The sequence below is a fragment of the Oncorhynchus mykiss genome, chromosome 20 (genome assembly GCF_013265735.2).
Source record: "Oncorhynchus mykiss isolate Arlee chromosome 20, USDA_OmykA_1.1, whole genome shotgun sequence".
Classification (NCBI taxonomy): domain Eukaryota; kingdom Metazoa; phylum Chordata; class Actinopteri; order Salmoniformes; family Salmonidae; genus Oncorhynchus; species Oncorhynchus mykiss.
The window spans coordinates 46,156,305-46,176,437 of NC_048584.1; the positions used below are offsets into that span (position 1 = coordinate 46,156,305).

At 42.8% G+C, this 20,133-nt stretch overlaps 1 protein-coding gene across 6 annotated transcripts; it reads left to right on the forward strand.

The window, feature by feature from the left end:
- Positions 1 to 1,329: 1,329 nt before the first annotated feature.
- Positions 1,330 to 17,944, forward strand: tsnax (translin-associated factor X). 6 transcript variants are annotated; one of them, XM_021576663.2, is made up of 8 exons: positions 1,330 to 1,465; positions 2,847 to 2,942; positions 5,160 to 5,274; positions 12,566 to 12,696; positions 15,110 to 15,219; positions 16,602 to 16,760; positions 17,093 to 17,158; positions 17,258 to 17,944. In XM_021576663.2, the coding sequence occupies exons 1-8, from the start codon at positions 1,450 to 1,452 to the stop codon at positions 17,414 to 17,416; spliced, it is 852 nt and encodes a 283-aa protein (XP_021432338.1). In that variant the 5' UTR covers positions 1,330 to 1,449; the 3' UTR covers positions 17,417 to 17,944. The 6 variants fall into 6 exon arrangements, with proteins under 6 accessions (XP_021432338.1, XP_021432339.1, XP_021432341.2 ...); XM_021576664.2 differs by having other exon boundaries at positions 1,351 to 1,397; XM_021576667.2 differs by lacking the exon at positions 1,330 to 1,465 and adding an exon at positions 1,485 to 1,765 and having other exon boundaries at positions 16,602 to 16,698.
- Positions 17,945 to 20,133: the final 2,189 nt, after the last annotated feature.

Here is a 20,133-nt window from a genome sequence, read left to right on the forward strand (position 1 = left end):
ATCTTTTTAAGTTGGAGAACTTGCACAATTGGTGGCTGACTAAATACTTTTTTTACCCCACTGTATATTCCCTGTTCAGTGCAGCCCACGAGGAGGCACGGCAGCTCTCCAAGACGGCACCAGGCACGTGGCATGTACACAGTCGGGTTTCCTCGGAACAGAACTGCACTTCCTAACCTGCCAAATGTATGACCATATTAGAGACACGCATTTCCCTCAGATTACACAGATCCACAAAGAATTCGAAAACAAACCCAATTTTGATAAACTCCCATATCTTTTGGGTGAAATACCACAGTGTGCCATCACAGCAGCAAGATGTGTGCCCTGTTGCCACAAGAAAAGGGAAACCAGTGAAGAACAAGCACCATTGTAAATACAACCTATATTTATGTTGATTTATTTTCCCTTTTGTACTTTAACTATTTGCACGTCGTTACAACACTATATATAGACATCACATGACATTTAACATGTCTTTATCCTTTTGTAAATGTTGTGAGAGTAATGTTTACTGTTCATTTTTATTGTTTATTTCACTTTTGTTTATTACCTATTTCACTTGCTTTTTCATTGTAATTATGTTTCCCATGCCAATAAAGCCCTTAAATTGAATTGAATTAGAGAGAGAGAGAGAGAGAGAGAGAGAGAGAGAGAGAGAGAGAGAGAGAGAGAGAGAGAGAGAGAGAGAGAGAGAGAGAGAGAGAGAGAGAGAGAGAGAGAGAGAGAGAGAGAGAGAGAGAGAGAGAGAATCTGATCTGTCCAATAATAGAGGTTACAAAGTCCCAGCTTTGTTATGTACGTCTACTAACTATTTAACAGATATGTAGACTAAAATAGACTGGTAAATAAAATAAAAACAAAAAATAAGGGATTATTCTGTTATTTCTGGCCTATTAATACTGTCCTTGTAATGTTGGTGCTCTGTAGTCTGAACCTAAGTATTACAAAGCAGAGGAATCTTTGCCATAGGCTGATTTATTACATAGGCTATAGGCAAATGGCAATGATGCTTATGTAGCCTATCTATTTTGAACAAAAGTTGACAAATACATTTTTTTTTAAACGGATCATCACGGACACCTCGGCTGGTCTACCAGAAACTACATTTCCCAGAATGCATCGCTACAAAAGAAGGGGGTTTGCCTAGGAATGCCGGAATATTCGAATACAACAAAGCTTTGTGTTTACTATTCTACATTATATAAAATAATGCAAACATTGTGTAGAGTTTTTCAGTATTTTTTCAGTATGCTTCTGTTCTTCTGAAAATATATTTGATGAATCAAAATAACTCTAATGGTTAAGGCGATTTACATCGGTATCATGCTTCTTCAACTTGCACACAATCACAAATAAACAGTCACTTCAGGTTGTAATCAAATGCTGCTAGCTAGGTAACTGTAAAATAAGAATATTCTTGTACGATAATACGATTATATAGAAGTTATGAGCAAGCGGGAAGGTAATCAAATTCATTATTAACATTATGTATGATGTGTATAGTCGCAATGCTCTGGATTTGATACGGGACAAAAACTGCGGACTCCTAATTTCGCATCAATGCAGCTCCACATGTGGAATTCACATAGCTAGCTAGCTAATCACGTTTGTTCCATAAAGCCTACACTCGCTATATTTATGCAATAAGCCCCAATGGGGTGTGGTAGATGGACAATATACTTTCTTACGCATCACGCAACGCGGAGTGCCTGGATACAGCCCTTAGCCGTGGAATATTGGTCAAGTACAACAAACTACCGAGGTGCCTTATTGCTAATATAAACTGGTTACCAACGTAATTAAACCAGTAAAAATAAATGTTTTGTAATACCGTTTATAATGTAAATTATAAACCTAGTGGTTTGAACCCTGAATTCTGATTGGCTGAAAGCTGTGGTATTTTTAAGTAATAAGGACCAAGGAGGTGTGGTATATGGCCAATATACCACGGCTAAGGGCTGTTCTTCAGCAGGACGCAATGCGAAGTGCCTGGATACAGCCCTTAGCCGTGGTATTATATATGGTCCTTATATGCCACAAACCCCCAAGGTGCCTTATTGCTATTATAAACTGGTTACCAACGTAATTAGAGCACTAAAAATACATGTTTTATCATACCTGGGGTTGCACAGTTTGGGGAATATTCAGAGGCGGAGACTTTCAATGGGAATTTAATTTGGAATTTTTTTATTTCACCTTTTCACCTAAAATCTTACAATGTGATTTTCTGGATTTGTTTTTCTAATTTTGTCTGTCATAGTTGAAGTGTACCTATGATGAAAATTACAGGCCTCCCTCATCTTTTTAAGTGGGAGAACTTGCACGATTGGTGGCTGACTAAATACTTTTTTGCCCCACTGTATATACTGTACTCTATACCATCTACTGCGTCTTGCCTATGCCGTTCTGTACCATCACTCATTCATATATCTTTATGTACAAATTCTTTATCCCTTTACACTTGTGTGTATAAGACAGTAGTTTTGGAATTGTTAGGCTAGATTACTCGTTGGTTATTACTGCATTGTCGGAACTAGAAGCACAAGCATTTCGCTACACTCGCATTAGCATCTGCTAACCATGTGTATGTGACAAATTACATTTGATTTTGATTTGATTTGTAATCTCCCTGTCTCCTTTTTTATGTATTTCTATTTAACTAGGCAAGTCAGTTAAGAACAAGTTATTATTTTCAATGACGGCCTAGGAACAGTGGGTTTACTGCCTGTTCAGGAGCAGAACTACAGATTTGTACCTTGTCAGCTCGGGGTTTCGATCTTGCAACCTTTCGGTTACTAGACCAGTGCGCTCTAACCACTAGGCTACCTCCCGCCCATCCTCAGGTGAAGGGTATCCCCGGAGGATGAAGACAAGTCAGAAAACAGATGACCGCGACACAGGAGCTAACCTGACATCACCTGTGATGGCTGCATTCAAAGGTATCCACTAGATCATTTTCTGTGGTACCTGAATTTACATTCAGCCCAGAGTACACTCCCCCCCCCTACCTTTTCACCTCGCCCCTCTTCACCTCCTCTCTCTTCACCTCTCTCTTCACCTCCTCTCTCTTCACCTCGCCCCTCTTCACCTCCTCTCTCTTCACCTCCTCTCTCTTCACCTCGCCCCTCTTCACCTCCCCCCTCTTCACCTCCTCTCTCTTCACCTCCCCCCTCTTCACCTCCCCCCTCTTCACCTCCTCTCTCTTCACCTCCTCTCTCTTCACCTCCTCTCTCTTCACCTCCTCTCTCTTCACCTCCTCTCTCTTCACCTCCTCTCTCTTCACCTCCTCTCTCTTCACCTCCCCCTCTTCACCTCCTCCCACTTCACCTCGCCCCTCTTCACCTCCTCTCTCTTCACCTCCTCCTACTTCACCTCGCCCCTCTTCACCTCCTCTCTCTTCACCTCCCCCTCTTCATCTCCTCCCACTTCACCTCCTCCTTCTCCCCCCTTCACCTCCCCCCTCTTCACCTCCTCTCTCTTCACCTCCTCTCTCTTCACCTCCCCCCTCCTCTCCCTTCACCTCCCCCTCTTCACCTCCTCTCTCTTCACCTCCTCTCTCTTCACCTCCCCCTCTTCACCTCCTCCTACTTCACCTCGCCCCTCTTCACCTCCTCTCTCTTCACCTCCTCTCTCTTCACCTCCTCTCTCTTCACCTCCCCCCTCTTCCCCTCCTCTCCCTTCACCTCCCCCCTCTTCACCTCCTCTCTCTTCACCTCCCCCCTCTTCACCTCCTACTTCACCTCGCCCCTCTTCACCTCCTCTCTCTTCACCTCCTCTCTCTTCACCTCCCCCTCTTCACCTCCTCCCACTTCACCTCCTCCTTCTCCCCCCTTCACCTCCCCCCTCTTCACTCCTTCCACCTCCCCCTCTTCACCTCCTCCTTCTCCTCTTCACTCCTTCCACCTCCTCCCTTTTCACTCCTTCCCCCTCCCCCCTCCCCCCTCTTCACCTCCTCTTTCTCCACCTCTTCACCTCCCCCCTCTTCACCTCCTCCTTCTCCCCCTCTTCACTCCTTCCACCTCCTCCCTCTTCACTCCTTCCCCCTCCCCCTCTTCACCTCCTCCTTCTCCTCTTCACTCCTTCCACCTCCTCCCTCTTCACTCCTTCCCCCTCCCCCCTCTTCACCTCCTCTTTCTCCCCCTCTTCACCTCCCCTCTCTCTTCACTACTAATCATAACATTATAGTTGTGGTAGGTAGAGAGAGAGATGCAGCCTACTAATCATAACATTATAGTTGTGGTAGGTAGAGAGAGAGATGCAGCCTACTAATCATAACATTATAGTTGTGGTAGGTAGAGAGAGAGATGCAGCCTACTAATCATAACATTATAGTTGTGGTAGGTAGAGAGAGAGATGCAGCCTACTAATCATAACATTATAGTTGTGATAGGTAGAGAGAGAGATGCAGCCTACTAATCATAACATTGTAGTTGTGGTAGGTAGAGAGAGAGATGCAGCCTACTAATCATAACATTATAGTTGTGGTAGGTAGAGAGAGAGATGCAGCCTACTAATCATAACATTATAGTTGTGGTAGGTAGAGAGAGAGATGCAGCCTACTAATCATAACATTGTAGTTGTGGTAGGTAGAGAGAGAGATGCAGCCTACTAATCATAACATTATAGTTGTGGTAGGTAGAGAGAGAGATGCAGCCTACTAATCATAACATTGTAGTTGTGGTAGGTAGAGAGAGAGATGCAGCCTACTAATCATAACATTATAGTTGTGGTAGGTAGAGAGAGAGATGCAGCCTACTAATCATAACATTATAGTTGTGGTAGGTAGAGAGAGAGATGTAGCTGTTAGCAGTTTCTGTTATTCTTCAGTAACACAATCCCCAAAGCAAATCAGGGGGAGAAAATTAGGTTTATTCAGAGAGGACAAATCATAAATGTTAAGCTGGGAGGTAGATATTCAGTCTCCCCTCTCCTCAGCTTTTTTCCACAGAACTAAGGAACATGATGCCATTTATAACCCCCCCCACCCTAGCCTTGGGTTGACCAATCAGAAGTTCTTGCAGTACAACTGGGCCAATGGCTAATCCCTATTGACCATTAGTACTCTAGTTTTTTGTCCTCTCTCATCCTCTGCGTTGTGTATTTACCGTCAAAATATTCTTATATCGACTACAAATCAGATATTTCTTCCATGCCAGTGTTCCAGCAGGAGCTAGACACCAAACATGACAAGCATGAGCGCCTGGTCAAACTCAGCAGAGACATCACCATTGAAAGCAAGAGGACAATATTTCTACTGCACAGAGTCACCAGGTAAATTGTCTGAACTACAAAATGTGGTCTGCCAGGGTCCTTAAGGGGGTCCTCAGCAGCAAGGCGGAAGAAAAAAAGGAATCTCATATAGTTGGCCACTTCTAATGGTTTTCAAATGCAGTGTTAAATATCATCTAGGTTTATTTTTCTAATAAATGTTTGTGGATGCATTGATTAAAGCTGCAATGTGTTGCTGTTTTGGTGACCTGACCAAATGCACGTAGAAATGTGAGTTACAGATCTATCATTCTCATTGAAAGTGAGTCTAATAAGTGGTTTAAAATCAAATCAAATCAAAATATATATATATATATTTTTTGTCACATACACATGGTTAGCAGATGCGAGAGTAGCGAAATGCTTGTGCTTCTAGTTCCGACAATGCAGTAATAACCAACAAGTAATCTAGCTAACAATTCCAAAACTACTACCTTATAGACACAAGTGTAAGGGGATAAAGAATATGTAGATAAAGATATATGAATGAGTGATGGTACAGAGCGGCATAGGCTAGATACAGTAGATGGTATCGAGTACAGTATATACATATGAGATGAGTATATAAACAAAGTGGCCTAGTTTAAAGTGGCTAGTGATACATGTATTACATAAAGATGCAGTAGATGATATAGAGTACAGTATATACGTATACATATGAGATGAATAATGTAGGGTATGTAAACATTATATTAGGTAGCATTGTTTAAAGTGGCTAGTGATATATCATTTCCCATCAATTCCCATTATTAAAGTGGCTGGAGTTGAGTCAGTGTGTTGGCAGCAGCCACTCAATGTTAGTGGTGGCTGTTTAACAGTCTGATGGCCTTGAGATAGAAGCTGTTTTTCAGTCTCTCTGTCCCAGCTTTGATGCACCTGTACTGACCTCGCCTTCTGGATGATAGCGGGGTGAACAGGCAGTGTCTCGGTGGTTGTTGTCCTTGATGATCTTTATGGCCTTCCTGTGACATCGGATGGTGTAGGTGTCCTGGAGGGCAGGTAGTTTGCCCCCGGTGATGCGTTGTGCAGACCTCACTACCCTCTGGAGAGCCTTACGGTTGTGGGCGGAGCAGTTGCCGTACCAGGCGGTGATACAGCCCGACAGGATGCTCTCGATTGTGCATCTGTAGGTTTGTGAGTGCTTTTGGTGACAAGCCGAATTTCTTCAGCCTCCTGAGGTTGAACGATGCTGTCTGTGTGGGTGGACCAATTCAGTTTGTCTGTGATGTGTACGCCGAGGAACTTAACTTACTACCCTCTCCACTACTGTTCCATCGATGTGGATAGGGGGGTGTTCCCTCTGCTGTTTCCTGAAGTCCACAATCATCTCCTTAGTTTTGTTGACGTTGAGTGTGAGGTTATTTTCCTGACACCACACTCCGAGGGCCCTCACCTCCTCCCTGTAGGCCGTCTCGTCGTTGTTGGTAATCAAGCCTACCACTGTTGTGTCGTCCGCAAACTTGATGATTGAGTTGGAGGCGTGCGTGGTCACGCAGTCGTGGGTGAACAGGGAGTACAGGAGAGGGCTCAGAACGCACCCTTGTGGGGTCCCAGTGTTGAGGATCAGCGGGGTGGAGATGTTGTTGCCTACCCTCACCACCTGGGGGCGGCCCGTCAGGAAGTCCAGTACCCAGTTGCACAGGGCGAGGTCGAGACCCAAGGTCTCGAGCTTGATGACGAGCTTGGAGGGCACTATGGTGTTAAATGCCGAGCTGTAGTCGATGAACAGCATTCTCACATAGGTATTCCTCTTGTCCAGATGGGTTAGGGCAGTGTGCAGTGTGGTTGAGATTGCATCGTCTGTGGACCTATTTGGGCGGTAAGCAAATTGGAGTGGGTCTAGGGTGTCAGGTAGGGTGGAGGTGATATGGTCCTTGACTAGTCTCTCAAAGCACTTCATGATGACGGAAGTGAGTGCTACGGGGCGGTAGTCGTTTAGCTCAGTTACCTTAGCTTTCTTGGGAACAGGAACAATGGTGGCCCTCTTGAAGCATGTGGGAACAACAGACTGGGATATGGATTGATTGAATATGTCCGTAAACACACCAGCCAGCTGGTCTGCGCATGCTCTGAGGGCGCGGCTGGGGATGCCGTCTGGGCCTGCAGCCTTGCGAGGGTTAACACGTTTAAATGTTTTCCTCACGTCGGCTGCAGTGAAGGAGAGTCCGCATGTTTTAGTTGCGGGCCGTGTCAGTGGCACTGTATTGTCCTCAAAGCGGGCAAAAAAGTTATTTAGTCTGCCTGGGAGCAAGACATCCTGGTCCGTGACGGGGCTGGTTTTCTTTTTGTAATCCGTGATTGACTGTAGACCCTGCCACATACCTCTTGTGTCTGAGCCGTTGAATTGAGATTCTACTTTGTCTCTATACTGACGCTTAGCTTGTTTGATTGCCTTGCGGAGGGAATAGTTACACTGTTTGTATTCGGTCATGTTTCCGGTCACCTTGCCCTGATTAAAAGCAGTGGTTCGCGCTTTCAGTTTCACGCGAATGCTGCCATCAATCCACGATTTCTGGTTTGGGAATGTTTTAATCGTTGCTATGGGAACGACATCTTCAACGCACGTTCTAATGAACTCGCTCACTGAATCAGCGAATTCGTCAATGTTGTTGTCTGACGCAATACGAAACATTTCCCAGTCCACGTGATGAAAGCAGTCTTGGAGTGTGGAATCAGCTTGGTCGGACCAGCGTTGAACAGACCTCAGCGCGGGAGCTTCTTGTTTTAGTTTCTGTCTGTAGGCAGGGATCAACAAAATGGAGTCGTGATCAGCTTTTCCGAAAGGAGAGCGGGGCAGGGCCTTATATGCGTCGCGGAGGTTGGAATAGCAATGATCCAAGGTTTTTCCAGCCCTGGTTGCGCAATCGATATGCTGATAAAATTTAGGGAGTCTTGTTTTCAGATTAGCCTTGTTAAAATCCCCAGCTACAATGAATGCAGCCTCCGGATATATGGATTCCAGTTTGCAGAGTCACATAAAGTTCGTTCAGAGCCATCGATGTGTCTGCTTGGGGGGGGGGATATATACGGCTGTGATTATAATCGAAGAGAATTCCCATTGTAGATAATGCGGTCGACATTTGATTGTGAGGAATTCTAAATCAGGTGAACAGAAGGACTTGAGTTCCTGTATGTTGTTGTGGCCACACCACGTCACGTTAACCATGAAGCATACGCCCCCGCCCCTCTTCTTACCAGAAAGATGTTTGTTTCTGTCGGCGCGATGCGTGGAGAAACCAGCTGGCTGCACCGACTCCGATAGCGTCTCTCCAGTGAGCCATGTTTCCGTGAAGCAAAGAACGTTACAGTCTCTGATGTCCCTCTGAAATGCTACCCTTGCTCGGATTTCATCAACCTTGTTGTCAAGAGACTGGACATTGGCGAGGAGAATGCTAGGGAGTGGTGCACGATGTGCCCGTCTCCGGAGTCTGACCAGAAGACCGCTTCGTTTCCCCCTTTTACGAAGTCGTTTTTTTTGGGGGGGGTCGCCGGCTGGGATCCATTCCGTTGTCCTGGGTGAAAGGCAGAACACAGGATCCGCTTCGCGAAAGTCATATTCTTGGTCGTACTGATGGTGAGTTGACGCTGCTCTTATGTTCAGTAGTTCTTCTGGACTGTATGTAATGAAACCTAAGATGACCTGGGTTACCAATGTAAGAAATAACACGTAAAAAAAACAAAAAACTGCATAGTTTCCTAGGAACGCGAAGCGACGCGGCCATCTCTGTCGGCGCCGGAAGTATTAACAGCTTCTATCTCAAGGCCATCAGACTGTTAAACAGCCACCACTAACACTGAGTGGCTGCTGCCCACATACTGACTCAAATCTCTAGCCACTTTAATATTGGAAAAATTGGATGTAATAAATGTATCACTAGCCACTTTAAACTATGCCATTGTTTAAACAATATAATTTTTACATACCCTACATTACTCATCTCATATGTATATACTGTACTCTATATCATCTACTGCATCTTTATGTAATACATGTATCACTAGCCACTTTAAACTATGCCACTTTGTTTACAAACCCTACATTACTCCTCTCATATGTATATACTGTACTCGATACCATCTACTGCATCTTGCCTATGCCGTTCGGCCATCGCTCATTCATATATTTTTATGTTCATATTCTTATTCATTCCTTTACACTTGTGTGTATAAGGTATTTGTTGTGAAATTGTTAGATTACTTGTTAGATATTACTGCACGGTTGGAACTAGAAGCACAAGCATTTCGCTACACTCGCATTAACATCTGCTAACCATGTGACCATTAACATCTGCTAACCATGTGACCATTAACATCTGATAACCATGTGTATGTGACCAATAACATCTGCTAACCATGTGACCATTAACATCTGCTAACCATGTGACCATTAACATCTGCTAACCATGTGTATGTGACCATTAACATCTGCTAACCATGTGACCATTAACATCTGCTAACCATGTGACCAATAACATCTGCTAACCATGTGACCATTAACATCTGCTAACCATGTGACCATTAACATCTGCTAACCATGTGACCAATAAAATCTGCTAACCATGTGACCATTAACATCTGCTAACCATGTGTATGTGACCAATAACATCTGATAACCATGTGTATGTGACCAATAACATCTGCTAACCATGTGACCAATAACATCTGCTAACCATGTGATCATTAACATCTGCTAACCATGTGACCATTAACATCTGCTAACCATGTGACCATTAACATCTGCTAACCATGTGTATGTGACCATTAACATCTGCTAACCATGTGACCATTAACATCTGCTAACCATGTGTATGTGACCAGTAACATCTACTAACCATGTAACCATTAACATCTGCTAACCATGTGACCAATAACATCTGCTAACCATGTGACCATTAACATCTGCTAACCATGTGACCATTAACATCTGCTAACCATGTGACCATTAACACCTGCTAACCATGTGACCATTAACATCTGCTAACCATGTGTATGTGACCAGTAACATCTGCTAACCATGTGACCATTAACATCTGCTAACCATGTGACCAATAACATCTGCTAACCATGTGACCATTAACATCTGATAACCATGTGACCATTAACATCTGCTAACCATGTGTATGTGACCAATAACATCTGCTAACCATGTGACCATTAACATCTGCTAACCATGTGTATGTGACCAGTAACATCTGCTAACCATGTGACCATTAACATCTGCTAACCATGTGTATGTGACCATTAACACCTGCTAACCATGTGACCAATAACATCTGCTAACCATGTGACCATTAACATCTGATAACCATGTGACCATTAACATCTGCTAACCATGTGTATGTGACCAGTAACATTTGCTAACCATGTGACCATTAACATCTGCTAACCATGTGACCAATAACATCTGCTAACCATGTGTATTTACTTTCGGTTTTGTACACCAGCATCAAACAGCTGAAAATAAAATATTTTTGCTTATAGAAAATATATTTCACAGCGGTTTAGATGGTACAATGATTCTCTACACTACACTTGCTTGTTTTGTCACAACCTGAAATTAGGCTAGCTATTCGAAATTTAGCAAGCAGGAAATGGCGGAGTGATTTCTGCAAGTTGCTCCTTTAAATGTCATGTCCATCCTATAAGAACCCACCAGTAGGTCGACTAGCCTGATGTGAATGTATTGTCCTAACAGTAGATGGACTAGCCTGATGTGAATGTATTGTCCTAACAGTAGATGGACTAGCCTGATGTGAATGTATTGTCCTAACAGTAGATGGACTAGCCTGATGTGAATGTATTGTCCTAACAGTAGATGGACTAGCCTGATGTGAATGTATTGTCCTAACAGTAGATGGACTAGCCTGATGTGAATGTATTGTCCTAACAGTAGATGGACTAGCCTGATGTGAATGTATTGTCCTAACAGTAGATGGACTATCCTGATGTGAATGTATTGTCCTAACAGTAGATGGTCTAGCCTGATGTGAATGTATTGTCCTAACAGTAGATGGTCTAGCCTGATGTGAATGTATTGTCCTAACAGTAGATGGACTAGCCTGATGTGAATGTATTGTCCTAACAGTAGATGGTCTAGCCTGATGTGAATGTATTGTCCTAACAGTAGATGGACTAGCCTGATGTGAATGTATTGTCCTAACAGTAGATGGACTAGCCTGATGTGAATGTATTGTCCTAACAGTAGATGGACTAGCCTGATGTGAATGTATTGTCCTAACAGTAGATGGACTATCCTGATGTGAATGTATTGTCCTAACAGTAGATGGACTAGCCTGATGTGAATGTATTGTCCTAACAGTAGATGGACTAGCCTGATGTGAATGTATTGTCCTAACAGTAGATGGACTAGCCTGATGTGAATGTATTGTCCCAACAGTAGATGGACTATCCTGATGTGAATGTATTGTCCTAACAGTAGATGGACTAGCCTGATGTGAATGTATTGTCCCAACAGTAGATGGACTATCCTGATGTGAATGTATTGTCCTAACAGTAGATGGACTAGCCTGATGTGAATGTATTGTCCTAACAGTAGATGGACTAGCCTGATGTGAATGTATTGTCCTAACAGTAGATGGACTAGCCTGATGTGAATGTATTGTCCTAACAGTAGATGGACTAGCCTGATGTGAATGTATTGTCCTAACAGTAGATGGACTAGCCTGATGTGAATGTATTGTCCTAACAGTAGATGGACTAGCCTGATGTGAATGTATTGTCCTAACAGTAGATGGACTATCCTGATGTGAATGTATTGTCCTAACAGTAGATGGACTAGCCTGATGTGAATGTATTGTCCTAACAGTAGATGGACTAGCCTGATGTGAATGTATTGTCCTAACAGTAGATGGACTATCCTGATGTGAATGTATTGTCCTAACAGTAGATGGACTAGCCTGATGTGAATGTATTGTCCTAACAGTAGATGGTCTAGCCTGATGTGAATGTATTGTCCTAACAGTAGATGGACTAGCCTGATGTGAATGTATTGTCCTAACAGTAGATGGACTAGCCTGATGTGAATGTATTGTCCTAACAGTAGATGGACTAGCCTGATGTGAATGTATTGTCCTAACAGTAGATGGACTAGCCTGATGTGAATGTATTGTCCTAACAGTAGATGGACTAGCCTGATGTGAATGTATTGTCCTAACAGTAGATGGACTATCCTGATGTGAATGTATTGTCCTAACAGTAGATGGACTATCCTGATGTGAATGTATTGTCCTAACAGTAGATGGACTAGCCTGATGTGAATGTATTCTCCCTGCAGTGTCCCAGATGTGGAGGAGGTCCTCACAGAAGCTGATCTGAAGCTGGATGGAGTGAGACTGAACATCAGAATGATTGCTGAGGAGCTCAGAGGAGAGGACCTGCACCAGTTCCATAGAGCCTTCACACCAGGTACGGACGGACAGACGGACGGACGGACACAGAGGATACAACGGCAGGACACGCAGTCCTCCGGTTTCCAGTTAACCTCCTGATTTTGTGAATGAAGACCAGACTCAATATGATATAGACACACCCACTACAATATGAGAAGGACACCCACTACAATCACTAAAATATGTTTGACCGGCAGTGTATATAATTATTTATGAAACCTACCATCAATACTCTATTATTATGGTGGGAGATTAAAATACGGTTTTAAATAAATCAATGGACTGAAGGAAATCACACTACAAACTATCACCCTCGGGCACTTAAAGGAAATCACAAATGTCATGGATATATTGGAGCTAGTGGATATAGGGAGGTTTATTATCCTGAGATTTTATTATTATAATTTCTTTATTAAACCTTTATTTAACCTGGAAGGGCTCATTGAGATTTAAAATCTATTTTTCAAGAGTGTCCTGGCCAAGATAGGCAGCACCAAGTCATTACAAAAATTACAGACAAACAAAATGAAAAACTACAAGTAATCTGGTAAAAACCATATAATTCACAAGAGTATAACAAAATCAAAAACAGCAAATTAAAAACATTGACAGGTCAGGGAATCAGTCTCAAGATCATTCGTCAGTGATTTAAAAGCACCAATCGGGACAAGTTCTTCCAGTTTAAAAGTATTTTGTAAGGCGTTCCAAGACGATGGCGCAGAGGACATTAAAGCCCTTTTACCAAATTCAGTTGGGACATTTGGAACAGTTAGCAGGATAAAGTCCAGCGAACGAAGAAAGTACCCAACACATTTCTGAACAATAAAAATGCACAAATAAAAAGGTAGTAAACCCAAAATGGCTTTGTAAATGAAAATATACCAGTGACTGAGCCTACGCGTGACTAGAGAAGGCCAGCCAACCCTGGTATACAAAGTGCAGTGGTGTGTAAGGGTTTTGCAGTTTAAAATAAATATCAAAGTGCCATGGTAAATGGTGTCAATTGATCTCAAACACTGAGCGGAAGAAGCATTCATATATAAAATATACCCATAGTCTAGTAAAGGCATAAATGTAGCTGATACTAGATATACATGGTGGAGGCTCATTCAAGCCATCTTGACTACTTTCTTATGTCATTCCCACTGCCAGAAGTTGAAAATAAGTGTTGATAGGGGACAGAATGCGGTCGGATCATCACATCATTGGCATATATAGATATATTACTCTTATAGAATTTCCACGTGGGTGAGGATATTGAACATTTAATCAATGCCTATTCGATGATAACTTGTTTATAATTAGGGACAGAAGACTTTCCTTCAGGTATCGTTTCCTCTCAGCTCGTTCCAATGGGCTTCCCTCAGCCTTTCCTTCAGGTATCGTTTCCCCTCAGCTCGTTCCAATGGGCTTCCCTCAGCCTTTCCTTCAGGTATCGTTTCCCCTCAGCTCGTTCCAATGGCCTTCCCTCAGCCTTTCCTTCAGGTATCGTTTCCCCTCTCAGCTCGTTCCAATGGGCTTCCCTCAGCCTTTCCTTCAGGTATCGTTTCCCCTCTCAGCTCGTTCCAATGGGCTTCCCTCAGCCTTTCCTTCAGGTATCGTTTCCCCTCTCAGCTCGTTCCAATGGGCTTCCCTCAGCCTTTCCTTCAGGTATCGTTTCCCCTCAGCTCGTTCCAATGGGCTTCCCTCAGCCTTTCCTTCAGGTATCGTTTCCCCTCTCAGCTCGTTCCAGTGGGCTTCCCTCAGCTTTTCCTTCAGGTATCGTTTCCCCTCAGCTCGTTCCAATGGGCTTCCCTCAGCCTTTCCTTCAGGTATCGTTTCCCCTCTCAGCTCGTTCCAGTGGGCTTCCCTCAGCCTTTCCTTCAGGTATCGTTTCCCCTCTCAGCTCGTTCCAATGGGCTTCCCTCAGCTTTTCCTTCAGGTATCGTTTCCCCTCAGCTCGTTCCAATGGGCTTCCCTCAGCCTTTCCTTCAGGTATCGTTTCCCCTCTCAGCTCGTTCCAGTGGGCTTCCCTCAGCCTTTCCTTCAGGTATCGTTTCCCCTCAGCTCGTTCCAATGGGCTTCCCTCAGCTTTTCCTTCAGGTATCGTTTCCCCTCAGCTCGTTCCAATGGGCTTTCCTCAGCCTTTCCTTCAGGTATCGTTTCCCCTCTCAGCTCGTTCCAGTGGGCTTCCCTCAGCCTTTCCTTCAGGTATCGTTTAAATGTTATTCATCATGTCATTCCTCTGTGGTTCTGGTAACGGTTCTGTTCCAAGGTTAATGATCATGTTGTAGTTCCTGTTTAGAGGCCTGCTGGCTTTAGACTCTAGAACCTTGATGTCATATTCTGTTTAGTTTAGCCAGGGATGGACAGTCATGAGTCAGTGGGTGTCTTCAGGTGGATACATGTTATGTAGTCAATGATCATTGTTCCCTCCCTCCCTCCCTCAGGTATCCAGGAGTACGTGGAGGCTGTGTCGTTCCATCACTTCATCAGACATCGTACTCTCATCAGCCTGGAGGAGATTAACACCAAGCTGGTCTTCGTCAAGGAGCCTGAGGTATGAACATGCTACACTAAAGGTGGACTGGATCATATCACAATTCTTGATATTAGCTGACCCTTATATCAGAGAGAAGAACATTGAGACACATGCACTGAGTGAATAGACATGGAAGAACCATGAACATTATAATGAATCATAGTATGCTAGCTGCATACCAATAACCTGATATAGTGTCTGGATATGGTTGACACATTACTGCCAACGGTCAACCCGGATTTAGCAACTACTTGGGCTAAGTCATTGTAAATTATGATAACTGTATATGTCCTTCTGGTGGAGATACACTACAGGTCAATAGTTTTAGAACACTCATTCAAGGGGTTTTCTTTAAAATAAAATAAAAATTCAAACAGTTTATTTATATTTTCCAATGAGGCTATACATTTGGGTGAGTTTTCTTTCTCGCCTGAGTAGCCCAAAACAAATAAAAATGAAACCATCTAGTGCTCAGAGAAATAACAACACAATGTCAAATACGAGTAGCCTTGTCAAATAATTAACATACAATCACATTCACCGTTACTCTCTCGCGGCAAACCGTCACTCTTGCGCAGACATTTAGAAACTAAACATGACAATTTGACAAATAAAACACATACGTTTTTTGAGCGAGAATAAAGACGACTTTTGAGTAAAAAAAATAAAAATGTTTATAATATATTTGACCTTTATTTAACTTAGCAAGTCTGTTAAGAACAAATTCTTATTGACCAAGACGGCCTACACTGGCCAAACCCGGACGACGTTGGGTCAATTGTGCGCTGCCCAATGGGACTCCCAATCAAGGCCGGTTGTGATACAGCCTGTAATCGAACCAAGGTGTCTGTAGTGACGCCTCAAGCACTGAGATGGAGTGCCTTAGATCGCTGTGCCACTTGGGAGCCCAAGTTATTGTGCATTTAGCCAAGTTATTGTGTATATAGCCAAGTTATTGTGTATCTAGCCAAGTTATTGTGTATATAGCCAAGTTATTGTGTATCTAGCCAAGTTATTGTGTATATAGCCAGGTTATTGTGTATCTAGCCAAGTTATTGTGTATATAGCCAAGTTATTGTACAGTTAGCCAAGTTATTGTGTATACAGCCAAGTTATTGTGTATTTAGCCAAGGTATTGTGTATATAGCCAAGTTATTGTGTATACAGCCAAGTTATTGTGTATTTAGCCAAGTTATTGTACAGTTAGCCAAGTTATTGTGTATTTAGCCAAGTTTGTCAATATGAAGATGATCTGCTGCTTGCTCTTTCCTCTCTACAGTCAGTCAGTGTATCATAGTGTTCCTCAGGGACGACAGACTGCATGGTACTACTGACAGAATAATGATGAGGAATGTGAAAGTATAGTCACTAACTAACCGTGACTCACCTCTGACCTATAGGACACCCCAGAGAGCCAGCAGCCAATGGGAACCCCCCAAGTGCTGACCTTTCAGGTGACCCCTACAGACTACCTGTTGGGCGTGGCCGACCTGACAGGTGAGCTGATGAGGATGTGTATCAGTAGCGTGGGGAACGGGGACATGGACACGCCCTTCCAGGTCAGCATATTCCTGTATCTGTGTTAGGATTGCAATTTTTTTTTTTCAGAAATTCCTGTTAGCGTATTCCCAGACTCGGGAGGGAATAAGCATGAAATCCAGGAATAATCCAAGAAGGATTTCTGGGAATTTTGGTAAAGTTACCAGACTTTTGTAAGCCTCGTCACTGTAAAAACACAGACAACTACTGATGTAAAATCACAGACAACTACTGATGTAAAAAGGCTGTCTGACAGACAGACTGGATCTAGATATTGTTGTCACTGTAAAACACTGTGACAACTCCTCATGTAGAAAGTGCTTTATAAATCCATCTGATTTCTCTATCCCAGGTGTCCATGTTCCTGCGTCAGATCCACGATGGTTTCTCCTACATCGGTAACACTGGTCCGTATGAGGTCAGTAAGAAGCTGCTCACTCTGTCTGTGTGTGGGTGGCTGGGGCAGTACATTTTGTGATTGATTGATTGGCTAATTTAATGAATTGATCTATCCCAGGTCAGTAAGAAGCTCCACACGCTGAGACAGAGCCTGTCCAAGGTGGAGGATGCCTGCTATACCCTGAAGGTGCGGGGGTCAGAGATCCCCAAACACATGCTGGCTGACGTCTTCTCCAGCAGGACAGCCATGATGGACCAGGACGAAGGAATGGCCTAGCGATGGGGGTGGGGTTTAATGGTGGAGGTGGGGTGTAATGATCTGGAAAGGGGTAGGGTTAAATGATGGGCGTGGTCTGTACCTAGGGGAAACTTCACCCCGAGCCCTGTTACGCAGTCAGGGTCATGTTCAGTAGGCAAAATGTTGTGGAACTTTGCAGATAGAAATCTATAAAGATGTGATGATTCCTTTTTCTGGATGTTCAAGAGGCATGTTTGTTCTACAAAGTACATTTCTATCTGAAAGTTCCACAACGTTATACCCTGGTTTGTTATTGTTCTGTGGTGACATCTGATGTTGGTCTGGATAATGCGTTTGTTATGGTATTTGGTGTCAACTGTTGTTTCATTCCAAACATTGTTCATTGCTGTTTGTTCTGAATCGGATCAGTGTCGTCACAATCTCTGCTGTGCCAAACGGTCAATCCCAATCTGAAGGTCGTTAAGTTATAGCATGTAAAATGTCACTCTTAATTTAGTATTTTTCAATAAAGTTCAAAATGTGTTGTGATGATGACACTCTCAGGCATTATTGTGTGTGTGAGGCTGGGTCTCTCCTCTATCACTATCTAAAGTCTAAAGTAGACTTTACACCTGTCTGGTAATCTAAAGTAGGCTTTACACCTGTCTGGGAGTCTAAAGTAGACTTCACACCTGTCTGGGAGTCTAAAGTAGACTTTACACCTGTCTGGTAATCTAAAGTAGGCTTTACACCTGTCTGGTAATCTAAAGTAGGCTTTACACCTGTCTGGGAGTCTAAAGTAGACTTTACACCTGTCTGGTAATCTAAAGTAGACTTTACACCTGTCTGGTAATCTAAAGTAGGCTTTACACCTGTCTGGTAATCTAAAGTAGACTTTACACCTGTCTGGGAGTCTAAAGTAGACTTTACACCTGTCTGGTAATCTAAAGTAGACTTTACACCTGTCTGGTAATCTAAAGTAGGCTTTACACCTGTCTGGTAATCTAAAGTAGACTTTACACCTGTCTGGTAATCTAAAGTAGACTTTACACCTGTCTGGTAATCTAAAGTAGACTTTACACCTGTTTGGTAATCTAAAGTAGGCTTTACACCTGTCTGGGAGTCTAAAGTAGGCTTTACACCTGTCTGGTAATCTAAAGTAGGCTTTACACCTGTCTGGTAATCTAAAGTAGACTTTACACCTGTCTGGTAATCTAAAGTAGACTTTACACCTGTCTGGTAATCTAAAGTAGACTACACCTGTCTGGGGGTCTAAAGTAGACTTTACATCAGTCTGATAATCTAAAGTAGACTTTACACCTGTCTGGTAATCTAAAGTAGACTTTACATCAGTCTGATAATCTAAAGTAGCCTTTACACCTGTCTGGTAATCTAAAATAGACTTTACATCAGTCTGGTAATCTAAAGTAGGCTTTACACCTGTCTGGTAATCTAAAGTAGACTTTACACCTGTCTGGTAATCTAAAGTAGACTACACCTGTCTGGGAGTCTAAAGTAGACTTTACACCTGTCTGGGGGTCTAAAGTAGACTTTACATCAGTCTGGTAAAGCCATGACATCATTTTCTGGAATTTTCCCAGCTGTTAAAATGCACAGTAAAGTTAGTGTATGTAAACTTCTGACCCACTGGAATTGTGATACAGTGAATTATAAGTGAAATAATCTGTCTGTAAACAATTAATGGAAAAATTACTTGTGTCATGCACAAAGTAGATGTCCTAACCGATTTGCTAAAACAATAGTTTGTTAACAAGAAATTTGTGGAGTGGTTGAAAAACTAGTTTTAATGACTCCAACATAAGTTTATGTAAACTTCCGACTTCAACTGTAAGTCATGTCAAGCCTTATTCATATAGGTTTGTTGAATAGAAAAACATTATATAAAACATTTCATATTTTTATCATATTTGTACTGTGTACTTAAACTTGTTTCTTTAAAGTGACTGCACCTCAGCAATGTAGAACTATTTTGACCTTTCTTGGAGTATGCAACATTACTAGTTATTGTTTATGTCGCTGTCATGATAAATAAGTATTTTGGGGGATTACATAGATTAATTTTAAAAAAGTACATTTAGTTACATTTAACAGTTTTTACGCAGATATGAAAGGATAATGAGAACGTTTAGTGTTTGAATCTCATCACGGGCTACCTTAGTATTTTAGCTAATTAGCAACTTTTCAACTACTTACTACTTTTTTGCTACTTTGCAAATACTTAGCATGTTAGCTACCCCTAACCTTAAGCCTTTCAGCTAACCCTTCCTCTTACACTAACCTTAACCCTTTAACCTAACTCCTAACCTTAACCAATTTAAGTACAGAACAATACGAATTGCTCTGAGACTAGGTTGTGTCCTGCCATGGGATATGAGGTCATGAGTCTAGGTCTGGTGATCAGACAGCTGGTTGGTTTGATCTGCCCGACGACAGTAAGTGGCTCTAAACCATGTAGGACAAGGACTTAGAACTGCATGGGCCTGCCATTTTGCCTTAATTAGACAGTCACTAGACATTGAACCCAGTCAGGGCACCAGAGTCCCAATACAGAGACAGAGGATAAGGTCAGTAACAAAGACCTACTGTTGTGTCGGCTGACTGACTACTTGACTGCTCTGACTGTCAAACCCCTTGTCTAGAAACACTACTGGGAGGCGGTGACCAGTGAATCTGGGTGACAGAGGGGTCTGGGGATAGAACACAGCGAAAAGAAACTGGCGGGGCAAGGAGACTTT